Source organism: Notamacropus eugenii, chromosome 5 (genome assembly GCF_028372415.1).
Source record: "Notamacropus eugenii isolate mMacEug1 chromosome 5, mMacEug1.pri_v2, whole genome shotgun sequence".
NCBI lineage: Eukaryota > Metazoa > Chordata > Mammalia > Diprotodontia > Macropodidae > Notamacropus > Notamacropus eugenii.
In genome coordinates, this window is record NC_092876.1 from 347,094,873 (window position 1) to 347,115,097 (window position 20,225).

The window sequence follows — 20,225 nt, forward strand, 5'->3', positions numbered from 1 at the left end:
AGTTGAGAAAACTGAGGCAAACAGGGTTAAGTGATTTGCCCAGAGATACACAGCTAGAAAGTGTCTGAAGCTGGATTTGCACTCAATTCCTTCAGATTCCAACACTAGTATTCTATTGCTTTTGAAACCAATTAAGTGTTCCTAAGCAAAAATCTGCCCCTACCCTCTGAAGCCAAGGACCCTCAAATGTGTTGGTGAGTTGCTCTGGTATGAAGAAAATGAAGGAATCAGGTGTCCCATACATCAACTAGGATGAGAACTTGGTGTGTCAAGTCCATGGGTGGTCTGTTGTAAGACCACTGCTAACTTTCCCCTCTCCTTGCTGTGCCATGGAGACAAACACACCAGAGGTTTCTGTTACCTATCCAGTTGCATCTTTGATTGCCCTTGTCCCAAATGCTTTGGTAACTGGGTATTTTATCTGAAGCTTTGGACTTTTTCTCATATGAATTAATATCCAATTTTTAAAAAGGCCTATTCCTTTTTTATTGTTTATTATTATTGACTTCTTTTGTGAATTTTTCACTAAGTCCTCAAATTGCTGGCCCAATCTGAGACAAACATATAGATTTAGAATTGGAAGAGACCATAGAGATATTGTGAGTAAAATTCAACAAAAGGTAGACTGAGGCTATATGATGGCTTATTAGTAGACACTACCTGTTAATGAAGCAAGTCTAATGGATTGCCTCTGTTTAACCAAAGACAAGGAACTGAAGATGCAACTCCTTTTAAAAGCACAGAGTAGGTGCAGAATTCATACCACTGGTTGGTTATAGGGTTGGCAATAACATGGGGGTGAGGGATCAGACTTGGTTACATTAAGGGAAGGAGCTTACCCATACACACGGAAGTAGGACTAGGACCCCTCTTTGTCTTAGAGGAATCCTTTATGGATTTATAAGACCCAGCTGCATCCCAAGGCTATTGATAATGGACCAGGGATAGTAGTTCCTGGGTCTGAGCTAAGACCACCTTTATTTGGACAATGAAGGCCTAAGATCAGGCCAGGCCAGCTTGTATGCTCTCAGGGACAGCATACAAATGTCATGAAGTTTCTCCAGAGATGAAAAAAGCTTCCTTGGCACAAAATGATTTGCAGGTGATGTAAGGATAAGAGTTCCCTTAGAATTAGAGTTTTATGAGAGTACTGACTTCTAAATTTAGCTCAGAGCTTTTCTTTTACTAAAAGTAATCAATAGAGACAGTAAGTACCCTTTGGCATCTAACTGTGAGAGAGGAAGACAGAACTCCTGAACTCATGAGCTTCACTCAAACAAAGAAAAGGTTTAGGTTTGTTACACAGAATACAGAATAAGGTAACATAATAGAATCAATGAGAGTGAAATCAATTATAAAATACACTATCAATAATTAATTTTCACACAAGTCAGCCCTTCCATTTTACAGACGAGGAAATTGGGGCCCAAAGAAGTTAAATGACTTGCCAGAATCACCCAGTTAGGATCTGAGGTATGATCTAAAATCAGGTCTTGCTTGCTTCAGGTCCAATAGTCTATCTGCTACACCCAATGCCTTTCTCTCTAATGCAAAAATAAGCAATTAAATGATATTTCTGAAAGAGAGAACACTAACTCAGAGTTGAATCAGAGAGAGTTTGTTGTCAACCATGTCAGACCATTAGGTGGAACATTCCAACTCTCTTAGGGACCCAGGGCAGGCTCATTAGCAGCAGGGTAGAGGAAGAAGAGACTTATAGGAACAGGGTTTAGGGTTCAGCAGTGAAAGCTGTTTTCAGCCCCCTTGGCATTTCTTCATCTCTTGCTGGGATGGGTCACTACTTTAGGGAGGAGAGAAAAAACATTACTCACCCTTTTCCAACCATAAACTTTCAATGTATCATAGTGATTCATGTAAGATTATTCCTTAATCCTAGTTCACATAGTTAAAGAAGGCTTTAAAATGAAGATCAGATGAAAGAAAGCTAATTACACCATTATTTCCCTTTGACCTTGGGATTCAACCGTGGATCTGTCTAAGCGATTTAGCTATTGCTCCCTTGAGAAGCAAAACTTCCTATATAATCCTTAAGGGCAGAAAAGATTTTTAAAAATTGATTTAAAATTTTTTTTTAAATTTAAATTAAAAATTTTTTTTAATTGATGCTTTTTTGTTTGTATATCATGTTCATTTTGAATATTTGGCTATAGGTTCATAAATATTTAACAACTAGTTCTCAAAAAAAAAAAAAGCTGGCCCAACATATTTTTAAGTTTGAGCTGCATTATTAACATTTTTCTCCACCACATTCTTACGTCTAGACAATCAATAAAGCAATAAATTAAGCCCTAATTTGTAACATTGGAAGACTGAAAATTTAACAATCAGCTCTTATGAGTATGAGCCAACTCTAGCATACCACTTTCTATAGATAATGTACTTTGTCTTTGATTTTGGGATCCCTTTCAAGAGGTCATTTGTGGATTTTTTCAATGACTATTTTACCGTCTAGTTCTAGGATATCAGCGAGGGTTTGGGTTTTTTTTATCATTTTTTGAGAGATGCTCTCCAGTCTCTTCTTTTTGATCATGGCTTTCAGGTGGTCCAATAATTCTTAAATGATCTCTTCTGGATCTATTTTCCAGGTCAGTTATTTTTCCAGTGAGGTATTTTACACTTCTATTTTTTTCATTTTTTTGATTTTGTTTGGCTGATTCTTGATGTCTCAGAGTCATTAGCTTTCACTTGCCCAATTCTAATTTTTAAGGAATTATTTTCTTCAGTTAGCTTTTGTATCTCCTAATACAAATTAGGAGGCTAATTCTACTTTTTAAGAACTTGTTTCCTTCAGTGGATTTTTTTTCCCATTAGGCCAGTTGTATTTCTTACTTTCTTCAGTCAATTTTTGTCCTTCCTTTTCCAAGTTGTTGACTCTGGACTTTCTGTTTGAACAAAGATTTAAAAAGTAAAAAGGGGAAGAAAACCAAGCAAAACATTTGCCCAAACTGAACAGTTGCAATATTCCATACCCATAATCCTCACCCGCTTCAATGAAGAAGAAATGTACTTTTCAAAGTACATTTACATTTTCTCAGTTCCTTTAGGCCATGCTTGGTGATTATGATGATAAGCATTTAAATCAGTTTTTTTCTTTTGATTTACATTATTGTAGTTATTGTGTATCTTGCTTTCCAGATTTGACTTACTTCAGTATGTATCAGTTCATTTCAGTCTTTCCATGTTTCAACAGTTTCTTCATATTCATCTTTTCTTACAGGACAGTGATAACCCATTACATTTATGTGATACAGTTTTTTCCAAATGAATGACTACATATTTGGTTTTCTGTTCTTTGCTAACTGCTTACTCTTCCCCCAATAAAAAGGGCTATTATAAATGTTTTGGTATATATGGAACTTTTCTTGAAGTGTATATATACATATGTATATATGTACACACACATATATACAAACATATACATACACACATCTGCACGTGTCTATAGGTAGATATGTGTATTGTACATATGTGTATATATGTATGTATATATACACATGTGTGTGCATGTGTATGTGGGAAATAACATGCCTAACAGCAGGGTCTCTGGGTATAGGGTATGAACATTTTAGTTACTTTTTTAAAAAATCCATCACTATTAAATTATAATTACATATTATAATTCCAAGTTTCTTTAAGAATGTTTGGACAAATTCAGAGTTCTACCAACAGTGTGCCTTTCTTCCCACAGTACCATCAACATTGACTCTTTCCAGCTTCTGGTATCTTTACCAATTTGCTGGCTATAAAGTGAAACTCACTTGTTTTGATTTCAATCTCTTTTATTTTTAATGCTTTGGACCAGTCTTTCATATGGTTGTTAATAGCTTATAATTTCTTTGAGAACTGTTAATGTATTTTGACTACTTATCCACTGGGGAACAACTATTGATCTTATATATTAGTATAAATTCCTTATATATCTTGGATATATATCCTTATATATATATTCCTTATATATAATATATATATATAATATATATTGGATATATTCCTTATATATCTAGATATATCCTTATATATCTGTCTCAAAGATAATTGATGCAAAGATTTTTTTTCACAAACTGATGACTTTCCTTCCTGTCTTAGCGACATAGATTTTGTTCACTCAAATAATTTTAAGTTTCTGAAAATTTCTTATTACTTACTCCAATAATCACATTTCCAAAAATTAATAGGCCTTGGAAGCAGCGCACAGAGGAGTCACCTTTGGCCATCCTTAGTATGTCCTACAAGCTGAAGACTCTGTTGAAGAAAATATAATTTGATTATTGAAGTTGACAGATATAACTATTATTTCTTTAAAAATTGGAACATTCTTTGAGCACATATTATTTAAGTGGCACAGTAGATTGATCATTGGATCCAGAGTTAGGGAGACTTGAGTTCAAATTTGTCCTCAGACACTCATTAGTTATGTGACCCCAGGGAAATCATTTAATGACTGCCGTCCTCAGTTTTTTCATTTGCAAAATGGAGGAATAATAGCATTTACCTCCTGGGGTGGTTGTGAGGATAAAATGAGATATTTGTAAAGTGCTTTATAAACCTTACAATACTATAAATTATTAATAAATTACATTAACATAAAATTAATATTTCATATACTTATATTTATGTTTGAATTATATGTTATATTAATAAATTATTAACTATTATAATTATTATCATGCTATAAAGGACTATAATTTGAGTTCTTGGAATCATTTGGCAAAGGCTGCCCTTGTACTGCTGAATTTAAATATCGATAGTTGAAATTCAACTTACATGCTCATTATAAAAGAAAAATAAGATTCTCATCTGTGCCCAAGTGTTTATCTGATCCATGCAGGCTAAATCCCCAGAATTTTGAAGACAAGCTCAGAAAATGTCCCCTTTAAACTGAAGCTAATAAGAATTACCATAAAACTGAGGGAACTGTACAAATGCAGATGTAACTTATCCTGAGAGATTGTCTGTGAAGGGCTGTTGTTGAGACAAAAGTCACTCCCAAATTCCCATCAAGGAGATAGCAATTTAAAAGTTAATTACTATCATAAATCTTTTGTCCCCCCTGGATTAGATCAGGGATTTTCATAGGAAGTAGTGTGTGGAAACTCTTTTCACTAATGCAGATAGCAACTAATTTGTAATTTATAGACTGTGCATATGGCATGGGCTATTGAGAAGTTTAAATGATTTGCCCAGTGTAACACAGTCAGCTTGGGTCATTATGGCAGGATTCACTCTAAGGTCTCTTTGTCTCCAACTATTAATAACTTGTATTTACATAAAGTTTTCAAAATGTTTTCTTTGCAAACAGTCCTATAAGTTAGGTAGTATAAACATTATTGAGTGAAATAAGGACATTGTGAAGACTTTTCATAACAAAAAAATATGGGGAATATTGCATTTTCTAAATAAAATTTCTTTTCCATAAGGTCTCTCTTTCTGGATACCTGATTTCCAGGAGTCCGGAACTTTGGGCAATTGGGGCCCCTCCCTTCTCTTTGTGGTAGTGCTATAGACTGTAGCTGAAACTTGGAAGTGACTCAGATCTCTCCTTTGTTTGTTATGCTGCTGCCACATCAACACTACCAGCTCCCCCTTCTCCCCCTCCCCTCCTTTTTACTTTAGTTGTAGAATAGCCACATCAGCAGTTAGGTAATAAATGAGGAAGTGTGTTGAGATAGGTGAATATTTCCTGAGATTTGTCAAGTTTTTTGCACTTAGACTGTAAGCTGGCCTTCCAGTCAATGGAGAGGTGGGATAATGACGAGGTGGGATTCTCTGTGTTAGGGTATATAATAGTGTTTCATCCTTTGTGAGTTGCCTCCTTCCATCAGTCCCGTCCTGGTAGAGGGATGCCCCTTTCTCGTGAGAACTGAATAAATCACTTTCTGTTCTTATGGAGGAACTTCTTCCTTTATTTAAAATTTTGGGTAAGGGTCTTTTAACCCACACATTATTATCCCCATTTTACAAATGGCTAGTAGGTGGGGGACTAGGTTTCAAATCTTTATCTTTTGACTCCAAGACCTAGAGTGATCTCTAGTTTATATAAAAACTGTAATCTTCTAGGTTGAAAGTTGTGAAGGACAAATGAAAACCAAAGGGTGTGGTAGTCTCTACAGACCACTTAGAAAAACAAACTTGGAAAAAGAACCTAACTTTGTAAGAACTGATGACTCTTTAAACAATTCAGTACAAGGGCTAGGGTACTCTGACCAATTCTATCACATTTAGCAGTGAAACATATTACTATGGTAGAGATGGCAACATCAGGCTTATGACACAATCAAAGCATTCACATTATCCAGCTCTGTCTGGTCTGATTCTTCTCACTAAGAAACTTTACTAATATTAATTTAATTTGCTACTGGGAAGGGAATGGATGAATCAGCCAAAATGAATATTCCAATTTATTTGGCATCTATGCTTCTTAATATAAGTTAATAAATTGGCACCCTAAGTTATAGGGCAGCTAGGTGGCACAGTAGATAGAGTGCTGGGCTGAAGTCAGGGAGACCTGATTTCAAATACAGTCACAGATACTAGCTGTATGACTCTAGGCAAGTCACTTAACCCTGTTTGCTTCAATTTCCTAATCTATGAAATGAGCTGGAGAAGGAAATAGCAAACCACTATCTTTGCCAAGAAAATCCCAAATGGGATCATGAAGAATTGGACATGATTGAACAATGAACCCTAACTTATCAATTAGTCTCAGGAGTTTGATAAACTCTTCACCCTGTGACCTGAAAATCAAATGCCTGAACTTTCATAGTTGGATAGGAGACCCTGGAGCCAGGATGACCCCACTCCCATACAAACACCCCCAAGTGAAGCTGGGTGTAAGTAGTTAGCCTCTCTTTCTCTCTCTTCTGGTCCTTCAGACTAAATTTCAAGAAGTACTGGTTCACTCTGCTATTTATATCTTAAATCACAGATTAAGCAGCATCAACTTTCTCCAAAGTCTTGGATGAAAGCTAGCAAATGGCATGTTGATAAAGGCAACAGCAAAATGGTTTCACCAGAGTTCTTCCACTAGCAGTGGACGTAATCTCTTCAGAGAGGGTAGAGATCTCTGGAACATTTTCAGTCTTGACACAGGGGATTTCCAGAAGCTACTGTCTGATTTATGTTGAAATACCTAGCAATACCCTTTTTCATCCTTGGTCATTCTAAGATGATTTCCCGGACAAGGGGTTCTTAACCTGAGGTCCATGAACTTGGACATTTTGCTAGATCACTAAACTTTTATTAAGTGCCTACTGTGTGCTTGGCACTGTGCTAATTGCTGGAGATACAAAAAGAGGCAAAAGACAGTCCTTGGGGCCTTGATGTCAGGGAGCTTGCAATATAATGGAAAAGACAATAGGTAAACCAATATATGTAAAGTAAGCTATATACAGGATAAATAGGAAATAATTAACAGGGGGAAGTCACTAGAATTAAGAGGGGTTAGGGAAGGCATTTTACAAGGTAGGATTTTAGTTGGGACTTAAAGGAAGCCAGGGAGGTCAACAGTCAGAGTGGAGGAGGGAGAGTGTTGCAGGCATGGGGAAGAGACAGAGAAAATGTCCAGAGAGGGAATGTCTTGTTCCTGGAATAGCTAGGAGGTCAATGTCACTGGATCAAAGAAAAGAGTGTGTGTTGGAGACTAAGGTGTAAGAAGACTGAAAAGATAGGAGGGGAGTTAGGTTATGAAGGACTTTGACAAATAGAGCATTTTGTATTTGATCCTAGAGGTCATAGGAAGCCACTGGAATTTATTAAGTAGGGAAGTGACATGATTGGGTCTTTGCTGTAAGGTAATCACTTTAATGGTTGGAGGATGGATTGTAGTGGAAAGAGACTTGGGGCAGACAGATCCTCCAACAGACAATAGTTTGAGCGTGAGGTGATGAGGACGTTACCAGAGTTGGGGCAGTGTCAGAAGAGAGAAGGGGATGTATTCAGGAGATGCTTAAAGGTGAAATTGGCAGGCCTTGGAAACATGTTGGATATAATGGTGAAAAGTAGTGAGGAATCTAGGATGAATACTAACTAGGTTTTGAGCCTGAGGAACTAGGAGGATGGTGCTGCCCTCTACAGTAACAGGGAGAGAGGTTGAAGGGGAAAGATTATGAGTTCCATTTTGGACATAATGAGTTTAAGATGTGTACAGGACATCCAGTTCCAAATGTCTGAAAGGCATTTGGAGATGCAAGATTGAAGGTCAGCAGAAAGTTTGGGGTAGGAGAGTTTAGCTTAGAGATGGTAATTAAATCTATGGGAGTTAATGAGATCGCCAAGTGAAATAGTATAGAGGGAGACAGGGAAGAGAGCCCCAGGAGAGAACCCTGAGGTATACCTCCTATTAAAGGGTATGATCTGGAAGAAGATCTAGCAAAGGAGACAAAGAAAGAATAGTCAGACAGGTAGGGCAAGAACCAGGAGAGAGAAATGTCCTAAAAACCTGGAGAAAAGAAAGTATTAAGATGGAGAGAATGATCAACATTGTCCAAGGCTGCAGAGAAGTGAAGGAGAATGAGGATTGAGAAAAGACTCTCAGATCTGGCAACAAAGGTATCATTAGTCACTTTAGAGAGAACAGTTTTGGTGGGATGATAAAGTTAGTATCTGGATTATAATCCTATTCATTTTATTTTATCCATTTAAAAACTTTATCCTAAGAAGGTGGTCTGTAGATTTCATCAGACTGCCAAAGGAGTACAAAAAAGATCCTTTGCCCTCAGAGATGGGCTTTTGACCAGATTTTGTGTCTGAAGGGGATTTTAGGCTGTTAAACTTGTGATCCCTGCTTTAATTTCTGCCCAACAGACACTCCTCCAGGAAAGTGGTAACACAAGTTTAGTAAATGCTTACCCTTAAAATAGCAAGAGAAGAGCCGACTATATTTCCCAGTATTATTTTTTCTGTAAGAGCATTCGTTTATTCAAATATTTAACAATTGTTTGCTGACTTAATTATGTACAAAGAACTGTAGTAGGTGCTTCTGGGAGATACCAAGATGGCTAAGACACAGTCTCTGTCCTCCAGGAATTTAAGATCTCTAAAAGGATAAGACATTTATACAGACAACCCAGTAACCCAGCAGTAAAAGTGCTGTAGGAGTTCAGAGAGCAGACAGGTCACCTGGAACTAGCTGATTAGCTATTCCATTATATGGTGGAAAAGTGTTCTGAATTTGGAGTGAGGAAACCCAGGTTCACATCTCAAGACTATAACTTATTAACTATATGACTTTACTCTCTAGACCTGTTTCCTTCATCTCTAAAATAAAGGATTTTCACTGGATGGATGACCTTCTTAATACTAGGGTCTCCCCTACCCCCAGCTTCAAATCTATGGTTCTAAGTATTGCATTTGACTTGAGCAGTGAAGATGGGACTGGGTAAGGCATTTTAGGTGAAAGGAATAATATAAACAGAGGCATAAGGATAGTAAGGCATAAGGCATGTTGAAAGGCAGCCCAATGCAGTAAAGTGCTGAAACTGGAATGAGGCCAGACTTAGGTTCGAATTCTGCCCCTGACATATTTGAGTTACATTACCAAGGGCAAGTTACTCTCTTTAAAAAGTGGGGATAATACCTGAAGTATTACCTTGAGCTATTGTGAGGATCAAATCGAACATACTATACTATATGTAAAGTACTTTGTTAAGGTTAAAGTGGAATAAAAATGGCAGTTATTATAATTTAGGAAATAGATCAATCTGAGTGAAATTGATGATTCTGTAAGGGATTAAAAGAAACCTGGCCCACTTGATTTTGTTGTGCTTTCCTTAAATTTCAGACTTCAGAATCATTGTTGCTATCTAATCTAACAACTTTCAAAACTCTCTCCAGTAGTTTCTAGTCTTAAAATACCCCTAAGTGATTTCTAGGTGGTACAGTGGATAGAGTGCCAGGCCTGCAGTCAGGAAGACTTACCTTCTTGATTTCAGTCTTTTCTCAGACACTTATTATGACCATGGGCAAATCATTTATCCCTGTTTGCCTCAGTGTCCTCATCTATAAAATGAGATAGAGAAGGAAATGGCAAACTTCTGTTGAAAAAACCCCAAACAGGGTCAGGAAGAGTTGGACACAACTGAAGAACAAAAAAAAGATGGCCACTTTTATATATTTTCTTTACATGACAGTTTCTGGGTCTCTGTTAAATTTTTTTTTTTTTATGTAATCTTGGAATGTACCGAAATACACTAATTATTTCCGAGTACTAGAGGTACTAAATCTTTTTTATTGATATCTTTTATTTTTACATCTAATGTGTCCCTCCCTATTCCCCTTTCTAGAAAGCCTTCTTTTGTAACAAAGAATAAAAAAGGTGAAAAAAGTGTAGGAAAATCAAACAACATATCAACTGTTTGATAGGATATGCAATACTTCACACTCATAGTTCTTCACCTCTGCAAAGAAAGGAGGGAAATGCATTTGTTCAGTTCTTTAGAGATAGCTGTAATAATATTAATATTGTACAACTTTGCACCTAAAAGTACCCAGGAGCTGAAGGAGTTAATGCACCAATTACTCCGGGAGTACCTGACTCATCTAGCAGGACCTGTCTCATGGTTAAGTTCATTATCAGCATCTACAAGACATTCTTCCTGATCAGGGGGATTACCATCTAAGAGGGGGAAGGATTACTATAGTGGACTTATAGGGAATAAAGGTAATGTTTCACTTGGAGGGAGTAAATCTATCATGATTTATTGAGTACCTGCCATTAAGGTATCAAATTGTTGTCATGGGTAGATTAGGGCTTCAGAACACAGAGAAAGCAGATCCTACTTTCTAAAAGTTTACAACCAGAGTGGGACAAAACAGCACACAGTAGAAGGGCAAGGGGCAAAATCATGAGTAATAAAGGAAAAAAATTGCATGGGTGGAGAAAAAAGCTAAAGAGGGTAGAAGATATACATGAGGGTCCCTTAGGATGGGTGGGCATGAAATCTGTCTCATTGGAGGGAACATCTACATTGAGGATGAGATCACAGATGCATTTGAGTCCTAACAGTCAGGTCTTGTCTTTCTTTACTCTGCATTCCCCTATTCCCTTTTGATTCCTCTACTATTGAAAACTCCTGTTTTGATAATCACTTGGTGATTTAGAAACCACTTAATTCACTGCTATCGTTTTGAACAAAACAATGTATTAGTCTCAGTACAATAAGTTTAAAGCATTAACGAATTTTTAAAATTTAATAGATATCAGAAAAAGTATTCTTACTCTTTTGGGTAATGAGACTAGATGACATTGCATATGTTCAGATAAAACTAGACTGAAGCATTTAGTGAAAGCCAGGAGATACAAATACATTTTTTATTTTCTTCCTCTCCTACCTCTTATTTTCATAGCCTTGAAAAGAAGAAGAAGAAGAAGAAGAAGAAGAAGAAGAAGAAGGAGAAGGAGAAAGAAGAGGAGGAGAGGAAGAAGGAGGAGGAAGAGAAGAAGATGATGATGATGGTGGCAGCTAACATTTAAATAAATTTTAAATTTTGCAAACTGCTTTACATACATTGTCTCATTTGTGCTTCATTATAACTCTTTAAAAAAGGTACTACAAGTATTGTTATTATTCCCATTCTATAGATAGGAGAACTGAGATTCAGGTTGTGTCTGTTGACTAGTCACATAGCTAGTAAATATCACAAGTAGGTTCATAGGACGTAGACTTAGAGCTGGAAGGGACCATTTAATTCCACTCCTTCATTGGTACCTAGAGATGTCAAATTATTTGCCCAAGTAGAATGTAGTTACCCACAGAAATAGCATGAAGAGCGGTAGCTAGATGGTGAAGTGGATAGAGCACAGGCTCCGGTGTCAGGAGGACCTGAGTTCAAATCTGATCTGAGACGCTTACTGTGTAAACCTTGGGTAAGTCGTTTACCCCAATGCATGGGAAATGGGAAGGAAAAGCAGTTCTTGAACCCAGGCTTCAGACTCAGATCATCCTCATTTTCAGTTTAGTGTTTTATTCACTCTACTGAATTCCTTCTAATGATAATTAAGAGAAGTCTCATGCAAAAATGAAGATAGTACTAACCTTGGAATCATGAAGACTGGGGTTCAAGAAAGCCCAACTTCAGACACATATTGTTAGTGTCACCTTGAATAAATAATTTAATCTCTTAGTGCTTCAGGCTACTCTCTAAAACTCTAAATTGCCAGGGACAGGCCCATCAGCAGTAAGGAAGGGAGTTTCCTTACCTCGGATTCCCTTCACCAATGAAATAAGGGGTCTGTTCCCTCCCTTTCTCACCCCTAATAATAATTTGTAACATTTTAAAAGGCATATTATTGTAAATCTTTCATAGCTCCTTTGATATTTTGACTAAAATCTAGATTTGGTTGGTTTTCAAAGGACTAAAATGCATCCCCCAAATAGCTACATATTCAAATGGGGACTCTGGATCCAAGAACAATTCAGAGGGGTGCTTGTAGGTAGTCCAGGCATGGGAAATGTCATGGTTGCTCTACACATGCCCTCCTTAACCATGGGGCTGTAAGAGCAGAGCTTTTGATAGTCTTGTGCCCTAAGTACCTCTGGTTCGTGTCCTGTGACTTCCCAATTACCTTGGAGGTTGAGGAAACGTGAGATAGAGAAGAGATCCTGTTGTGATTTCCCTAGATTTCTGATCACATTTCTAAGGAGAATGAGAAAGAAAAAAATCAACGTTGCTGACATATAGCTCCAGTTGGGCTACGGGTGGGGCCAGAGGCAGGTACAAAGCAGCACTGCTTTATGGGAGGACCAGCTCAGTAGCATTCCAGCCACATTCCTAAAAACTTACTGTCCTGCATTTTGGTGCCAGCACAGAGTTCACGATCTTTCAAATCTTTACTTCAAGTTTAGAAGTAGTGATGGGAAATACATCCCTTTGCTCCAGGGAATGCTTACTCTTTTAAGAAGTAAAAAGTGAAAAAAACACCTTCGCCTCCTCCTTCGGGTGTCAACCTGGGAACTGCATCCTGAGGCAACCCTTTTTTTGTGAGATACTCCAAAGAGCTAAGAGCCCTTTATGCCTTGAAAAAAGTGAACCTAGCTAGAGGATCCCATGAACACTATGTCTTGTAGTAATTTATTTATGTGCACCTTTTTTCTCCCCTAGTAAATGAAGGTAGAAAGGTCTGGATGGTTCCTAATACACTGCCGTGCACACAGTTGGTGCTTAATAAATGCTTGATAGAATGAAAAGAAGATGACATTATTTAAATGAAGTATATGTCTAGGTCTTTACTGGAAAAGAACTTAAGGAAGTCACCATCTCCACAGTGTCTTTTGAAACATAAGGTTGTAAGTAATAAAGATTTAAAAATGGCAAAGATATACATTTCTAGAGTCAATGTGACACAGTGGAGAGACAGCTGTCCTTGGAGTCAGGAGTCCCCTCTGGACCACATCCTGTCTGGACCACACTTGACTTTTCTGTGCCTCAGAGAACTCTCTGATATCACAAGCTGCAGAGAAGCTGCTAATCTTCATTGGTTAAGAAAGTTCCTTAGTTAGAACTCCTGGGAAACCCATAACTACTGAAATCAAAGTCAGGGAAAAAATAATGTCAGTTAACCAGGCATAAATCCCTAAGTCCAGATATCATCAACCTAAGGAGTCTGAAGAAATTCTGCCTAATTGTAACTGACCCCAATACATAATGAAGAAGCATACTGTTATACTGATATGACAATCCACAAGAAGGAGATAAGAATAGACAGTCTTTGTTCAAGATTAGAAAGCTTCACTTTGATAACAGGCAAATCCCTGGGGGTAACTAGGCAGCACAGTGGACGGACCCCTGAACTTGGAGTCAAGAAGACCTGAGTTCAAATCTGGCCTCAGACACTTAATAGCTGTGTGACCCTGGGCAAGTCACTTAACCCTGTTTGCCTCAGTTTCCTCACCTGTAAAATGAACTGGAGAAGGAAATGGCAAATCACTGGCCAAGAAAACCCCAAATAGGGTCACGAAAAGTTGGACATAACTGAAAAACAACCAAACAACAAACCCCAAGCAGAGAGAGAGTGGGGCATAAAGGTAGGGAGAAGCACCAGGGAGCACCCAACACTGAGGTATTTTGTTCCATGGAATTGAAAAAAAATCAGGCAGGGCAGCTGATGCAGAGTGGAGTGAGTCCAGAAGTCCAGTTTCAGCCCTCAATAAAGGAAGGCGTTGAGAAGAATTAGCAACCCTTTAGCCCTCCAATCAGAGGGGAAATGAGACTGAGGGAGATGGTGTCAGGTAAGACTTGAGTTAGCAGCATGGAGATAAGATTAGCGGGGATTATTTTATTTTATTGCTCACAGAAGGGACATCTCCTCCTGACAAGAGTTCATCCTTTTGACTCTCCCTTAACAAACATTTTGGGACAGCCATACACACTAGAACCTAAAGAGGAGTCCCCAGTGTCATCCCAGCAAAGCTCACGTCTCTTAGCAATAAGCCAGAGTAAGTCCAGCTCCGTGGGAGTTCCCCAATCCACTCCTATTACAACTAAAAGAAATGAACTCTTGAAAAGTAGCCCGATCCCTTCTCTTTGAAGTTTTAACTTGGAGAGGATTCTTATCCTCTTAGCAGCAGAAAGTTTTATCTACCCAGCCCACTGATATCAAAAGAATCCATTTCTTTGCCACTTCTATTAAAATGCAAATGTCCTCAGGAAAGGGTAACCTTATCAATTCTTTTGTACTTCACTGTGAATGAATTTTATTGGAAGGATTCAAATTTTATCTGCTACTTACAGTGACTTGCAGGTGGTCCCTCCACCTCCTTGGGTTCCAGTTTCCTAGCCTGTTTATAAAAAGGGAAGGAGGGATAAGGCCTGCAGCTAGAAGTGGATGAGGTGATGATAACCAATGACAGCTACTCAGTCAAATCAATAAACATTTGCTAGATGCTTGCTACGTGCCAGGCACTGTGTTAAGTTCTGGGAATACAAAAAGAGGCAAAAGACAGTCCTTACCCTCAAGAAGCTCACAACTGAATGGAGAAGACAAGCAAACAAATATGTGTAACTAAGCTACGTACAGGATAATCAGAAGTAATTAAGAGAGGAAAGGCATGAGACTTAAGAGGGATTGGGAAAGGCTTCCTGTAAAAGACTGGATTTCAGCTGGGACTTAAAGAAGTTCAGGGAAGAAGCAACGATGCTCAAATTTTAATTTGCTTCCTGTTTTTTTCTGCCAAGTAAAGTAACCTTTGGACCAGAACCAGAAAGAACAAAACAAAAATGGCTAACTGAGATTAATGCCCAAGATAAGTGAGGCAATAGCGAGAGAAACCTAAGCTGCTCTGGATGGGTTCAGATTATGCTGTCAAATCAATTACACCTTGCCTGCTAAAAGACTTGGCAGATGTGATTGCTGAGACATTGTCAACAATGACAATGCCCTTTGAAAGATGATGGAAGTCAGGCATAATGCCGTGCACACTTATAATTCCTGCTATCTAGAAGGCTGAGACTAGTGAGGTGCCTGCTTGAGCTCAGGAGTTCTAAGCTGCAGTGTGTTTGTCCTTCTTTGCCTAAGAAGACCATGCCATCAGAGAAATGATGACATGACTTGCACTTGACTTTGTTTTGAGTGAGGGAGGGCTGGCCTCACTTCTCCTCCAGAGCCATCTGAATCCAGTGACCAGATATTCCTCAGGATGACTGGAGATGACCCAGGATGAGGCAGTTTGGGTAAGGTGACTTGCCCAAGGTCACACAGCTAGTGAATGTCAAGTGTCTGAGATGAGATGTGAACTCAGGTCCTCCTGACTCCTGCACTGGTGCTCCATCCACTGCACCACCTAGCTGCCCCTAAACTGCAGTAGGGATAAAGCAAACAGGGTCTCTACACTAAATCCAGCCACAATACAGTGAACCCCTGGGAACAGAGGGCCACCAGGTTTCCTAGTAGGACAGGCAGGTTGGAAGCAGAGCCGGTCAAAGCTTCCATGTAAATGGGCTCAGGTCTGTAAATGACTACTTCATTTCCAACATAGGAGAGATAGGGAGACTCAGTCTTGAAAAAAAGGAAATGAAAACAGAGAGGAAAGAAGGGAAATAAAGAAAAAGAAAGCAAAAGATAATCGAAAACTGGGAAGATACTAAAGGATTGGAAAAGGATAGATGTCCTGATTTTTAAAAAAGAGAACAAAATGGAATCAGCAAACTATAGATCAGTGAACTTGACTTTGACTGCTTTTAAAATTCCAGAGTATATTATTAGAAACAAAACATTTAAAAGAGGAAGAGATGACCATTGTGATTATGAAGATTATGGCTTCATTCAGAACAGGTTGTGCCAAGCTATTTCATTTTTTGATAGGGTTCCTAGACTAGGAAAATGTGGTAGATACAGTTCACCTAATTTTTTTTTATTGAAACATATTTACTGAGCAACTACTATCTGCGACACTATGTATTACTTAGAATAGTAGAGTATTAGAGATGGAGAGAATGTAAAGTACATCTCTTCTACAGCATACTGACAAATACCTATATTTTAGCAAAGCATTGGGCAAGAGAGCAAAATGTGGACTAAATGATAATATGTTGATTTCAGAATTGGTTGAATGGCCAGATTCAAAACATAGTTGGTTATTAATGGTTCTATGTCAAGTTAGAAAATGGTCTCTAGTGGAGTATGCAGGGATCTATGTTTAACTCTGTGCTATTTAACATATTTTCAATTAATTGGATAAAGGCATAGATGGCATGGTTATCAAATTTGCAGATAACCCAAAGAGATCTGACACATGGTTGATGGTATGGCTTCAAAAAGAGGTTGATAGACTAGTAACATTGTACTGAACCAAGTAAAATGAAATTGGATATGAAGAATACAGAGAAGCATGGGATGACATATGAACTGATGCAAAGAGGAATAAACAGCACTGGGAAAATGATATATACAATGACCACAATAATGTAGGTTGGAAAGAGCAACAATAGTTATAAAACAGAACCTGATGAAATTTTAATGACCAAGTCTGGCCTCTCAAAAAGAGAAGAGAAATGTGTCTTCCTCCTTTCTTTACAGAGATGGGGGACCATTGGGGACCATAGCATATATTGTTAGTCTTGGTTGATATGTTGGTTAATTTTGCTGAAGTACTTTTCTCTTTTTTAATTCTTTATTACAAGGGAGGACTCTGGGGAGGGAAGGGATCTCTTTGGAAACAAAGGAGATAACAAAAGGTAATAAATACAAATTGACCAGATCTTTTGCAGTGGTTATGAGTTATTTCAAAATAACATTATGAATCAGGTGTAAATAACCTGATAATTCTATAACCTAATTCAACCTATAAAAGAAGTTGAAAGAAGGAAAAACTGTAGAACAGGGTCATAAAAAGTTGGCAAGTGATTGTGAAATGGGACAGCAAGCTCCCAAGTCAAAACCAATTTTCTCTGGGAAAATGTCCTGAGTATCTAGAAAGTAGCTCACTTCGGAACAGATTTTACAGAGAATATGTTGTATGGATAGTATTAGCCTGGAAAGTCTCTTTTCCATCCCTTTGAAATAGTTCTTCTTGCAGTCTGGCATTACAATTTGCCCAACCTCGTCAACACACAAGGAATTCATTCTTAAATCTCTAATTCAGAATGAGTACTCCAAGCTATATTTCTCAACCTCTTCTATTCTTGTCTTCAGTCTGTCTCTTAAAAACTTATCCAAACCCAAAGTGTTGACTTTTATAAGTGAATTGAATGAATCTAAAATAATTACTCACTAAACAAGCTAATTGGGGGAGTAGAAGAAATATGTGAGACTCACCCACCTGGCATGAGATCATTTTTCTGGTTCATTACTCTTTTTCCTCACCTAGTTCTGTTGTGCCAGAGAACACACAAACCACACCTTCAGTTTCTACTTCAGGTTAGAGAGAGGAAAACCCAAGAAGAAAAGGGTGGGAAAGAATCATCTAGAATATATTATTCTTCCCCTTTCAGGCTTGATACTCAAGGAGAAATAGTGATGTTTGGATGTTTGTATAGCTGTGAGGTGTAAACCCTGAACCAAGGAGTGTCTTAGAATTCCCCCATTCACTTCCAGCAATGGGGTTAGATGCTCACATCCAAGTGAAGTACTTGGGAATGGAAATCACCTAAGGGGGAGGACATCATTTTGGTTACAGAGCAGTATTAAGATCATTGCTAGCCTACCTGGCACTAATAATAATAATAATAACAATAACTGGTATTTATATAGTACCTACTATGTGCCAGGTACTGTCCTAGTATCCCTGCTCTATATTTATTTTGTGATGAGGAACAGTGCTATTGGGGTTGACCACAGATAGCTTTGAACTAGGTGAGGTTCCAGAGCTCCTGGAATTATATTAAGGTTGGTTCAGTCCATTTACTCTCAAAAAATGGCTGTTTGCCAAGGGAACTTACAAATGGAAGTTGGGTGAGAACAGAACACTGATCTTTTAAAAAATTAAATGGCCTCTATGGTCTATTTCATTCCCAAAACTGTTTAATTCTAAGGAGTCTACCTATGTGAATTAGGAAAAAAATAATTTGTTGGCTGGGATTTTTTATTTGTATTTATTTACAAATCTATTCTTAACAGTTAGCAACATAACAAATACCTGAAAATGTATCCATTTATATCCATAAAGTTTCATTCAACAAATATTCTTTCATATGAATTGAATATCATATTCCATGATCTGTGATGTATCTGAATATCTGTAAATCTTGGCAGTCAAGACAAAAACAACTTTTAATTTTAAAGAAGATAATTAAGGAATATCAGACAGGGAGAGGCTTAAAAATTTTTTTTCTCATCCAAAATATGCTGAAAATATGCATGCGATCTATTAGGAATCATGGAAAATCAGCAAATTGGTAAAGAGTGAAAGGAAGCTTTGTAAGGAAAAAACAAGTCACATACCCAATTGATAAAGTTGAGTTTATCACCAGCACTATTTTACAGAGATTATATTTGAGCCAATTTATTTATTTCATTTTGTAAAATGAAAATTCTTTTCTGCATAAGTCATAAAATGGGGTCAAGGTAAAACTGAGACCCAGGCTACGTTTAAGCAAATCTTTGGACTCACTTAGTAAGACATTAGGAGATCAGAATTTCTCTTGAACAAGTGGGACCCTGAAATCAAGAGAGTTGAATAATGGCCCTGGAGGAAGACAGTTACTTTGGCAAGTACCACAGAGATGATGGTGATTTTAAAAAGAAACACATTTTAAAAAGCAAAGTTCAGGTTAACGGGAGACAAGTCTATCCTTAACCACACAGAATAATACGCTTATAAATCCTTTAATCCATTAATTTAGTACCACTAAGAAACTGTTCATGCAAGAAGAATACTCTCGCCTTCTAGTTTTTTCACTGAAAAATAATCATTTCATAGCACATTTAGCCCTCTACTCACCAAGAATGCCTCTTGTCCTTTCCTGTGAGCCTGTTCACCTGTGGGGTTTAATCTAGCCTGCAGCGATTCTTTAAAGTCCTGAGGCACAGAGGTGTAGTGGGTAGTGATTGGTAGGCTGCATCTCACATGGGCTGAACCTGCTCCTGCCTGAACTTGTTTCAAATGAGGATGAAAGCAAAAGAAAACTTTTAGCCAATAAATTTTTGACTGCAATGGAATGCTGTTATTCTGACAGTTCCAAGTGCTTCCACATTAGCACAGTTCTCCTCTCCTTGCTCTGGACTGCTCTCATTTTCTGAAGCAAGTTTACTTCAGTCCAAACACGGCTATTTTGCCTTTTTCTATTCCTTCAACAGTTTTAGAGCACCGAAATGTGCATTTTTGCTGTAACCTAGGCTGACTACATGGGGCAGCAGGGTGGCACAGTGGATAGAGTGCTGATCCAGGAGTCAGGAAGACTCATCTTCCTGAGTTCAAATCCAGCCTCAGACACTTACTAGCTGTGTGACTCTGGGCAAGTCACTTCACTCTGTTTGCCTCAGTTCCTCATCTGGAAAAGAAAATGGCAAACCACTCCAGTATCTTTACCAAGAAAACCCCAAATGGGGTCATGAAGAGTCATATACAACTGAACAACAACAGGCTGACTGCATGTCCATCTGTCTTTTACTTCTCTGAATGATGACCTCTAGTCTACACTCTGTAAGTGAAATCTGCCATGGTCAAAGGGATGAGCACCATTCAAGCTTATCTCCCTCTTAAGCAAATCCTGAGGAGAATGGGAGGGGGACTCCTCCTCCCTAACAAAAGGAGGTTCTTAGAGCAGAGAGA

General features: G+C 38.0%; 1 protein-coding gene across 4 annotated transcripts in view; it reads right to left on the minus strand.

Moving 5' to 3' along the window:
• Positions 1-19,561, minus strand: part of UPK1B (uroplakin 1B) — a 42,191-nt gene extending 22,630 nt beyond the window's left edge. Inside the window, exons 1-3 of one of the 4 annotated variants that reach the window (XM_072613935.1) lie at positions 19,395-19,561; positions 9,937-10,017; positions 4,167-4,263 (exon numbers count right to left, since the gene is read on the minus strand). In XM_072613935.1, coding sequence (XP_072470036.1) covers positions 4,167-4,235 — 69 coding nt within the window. In that variant the 5' untranslated portion in view covers positions 4,236-4,263; positions 9,937-10,017; positions 19,395-19,561. Of the gene's footprint in view, positions 1-4,166; positions 4,264-9,936; positions 10,018-12,583; positions 12,655-14,746; positions 14,796-19,394 lie in introns of all 4 variants that reach the window. The other 3 variants (XM_072613936.1, XM_072613937.1, XM_072613934.1) reach the window with 3 other exon arrangements.
• Between the last annotated feature and the right edge of the window lie 664 nt (positions 19,562-20,225).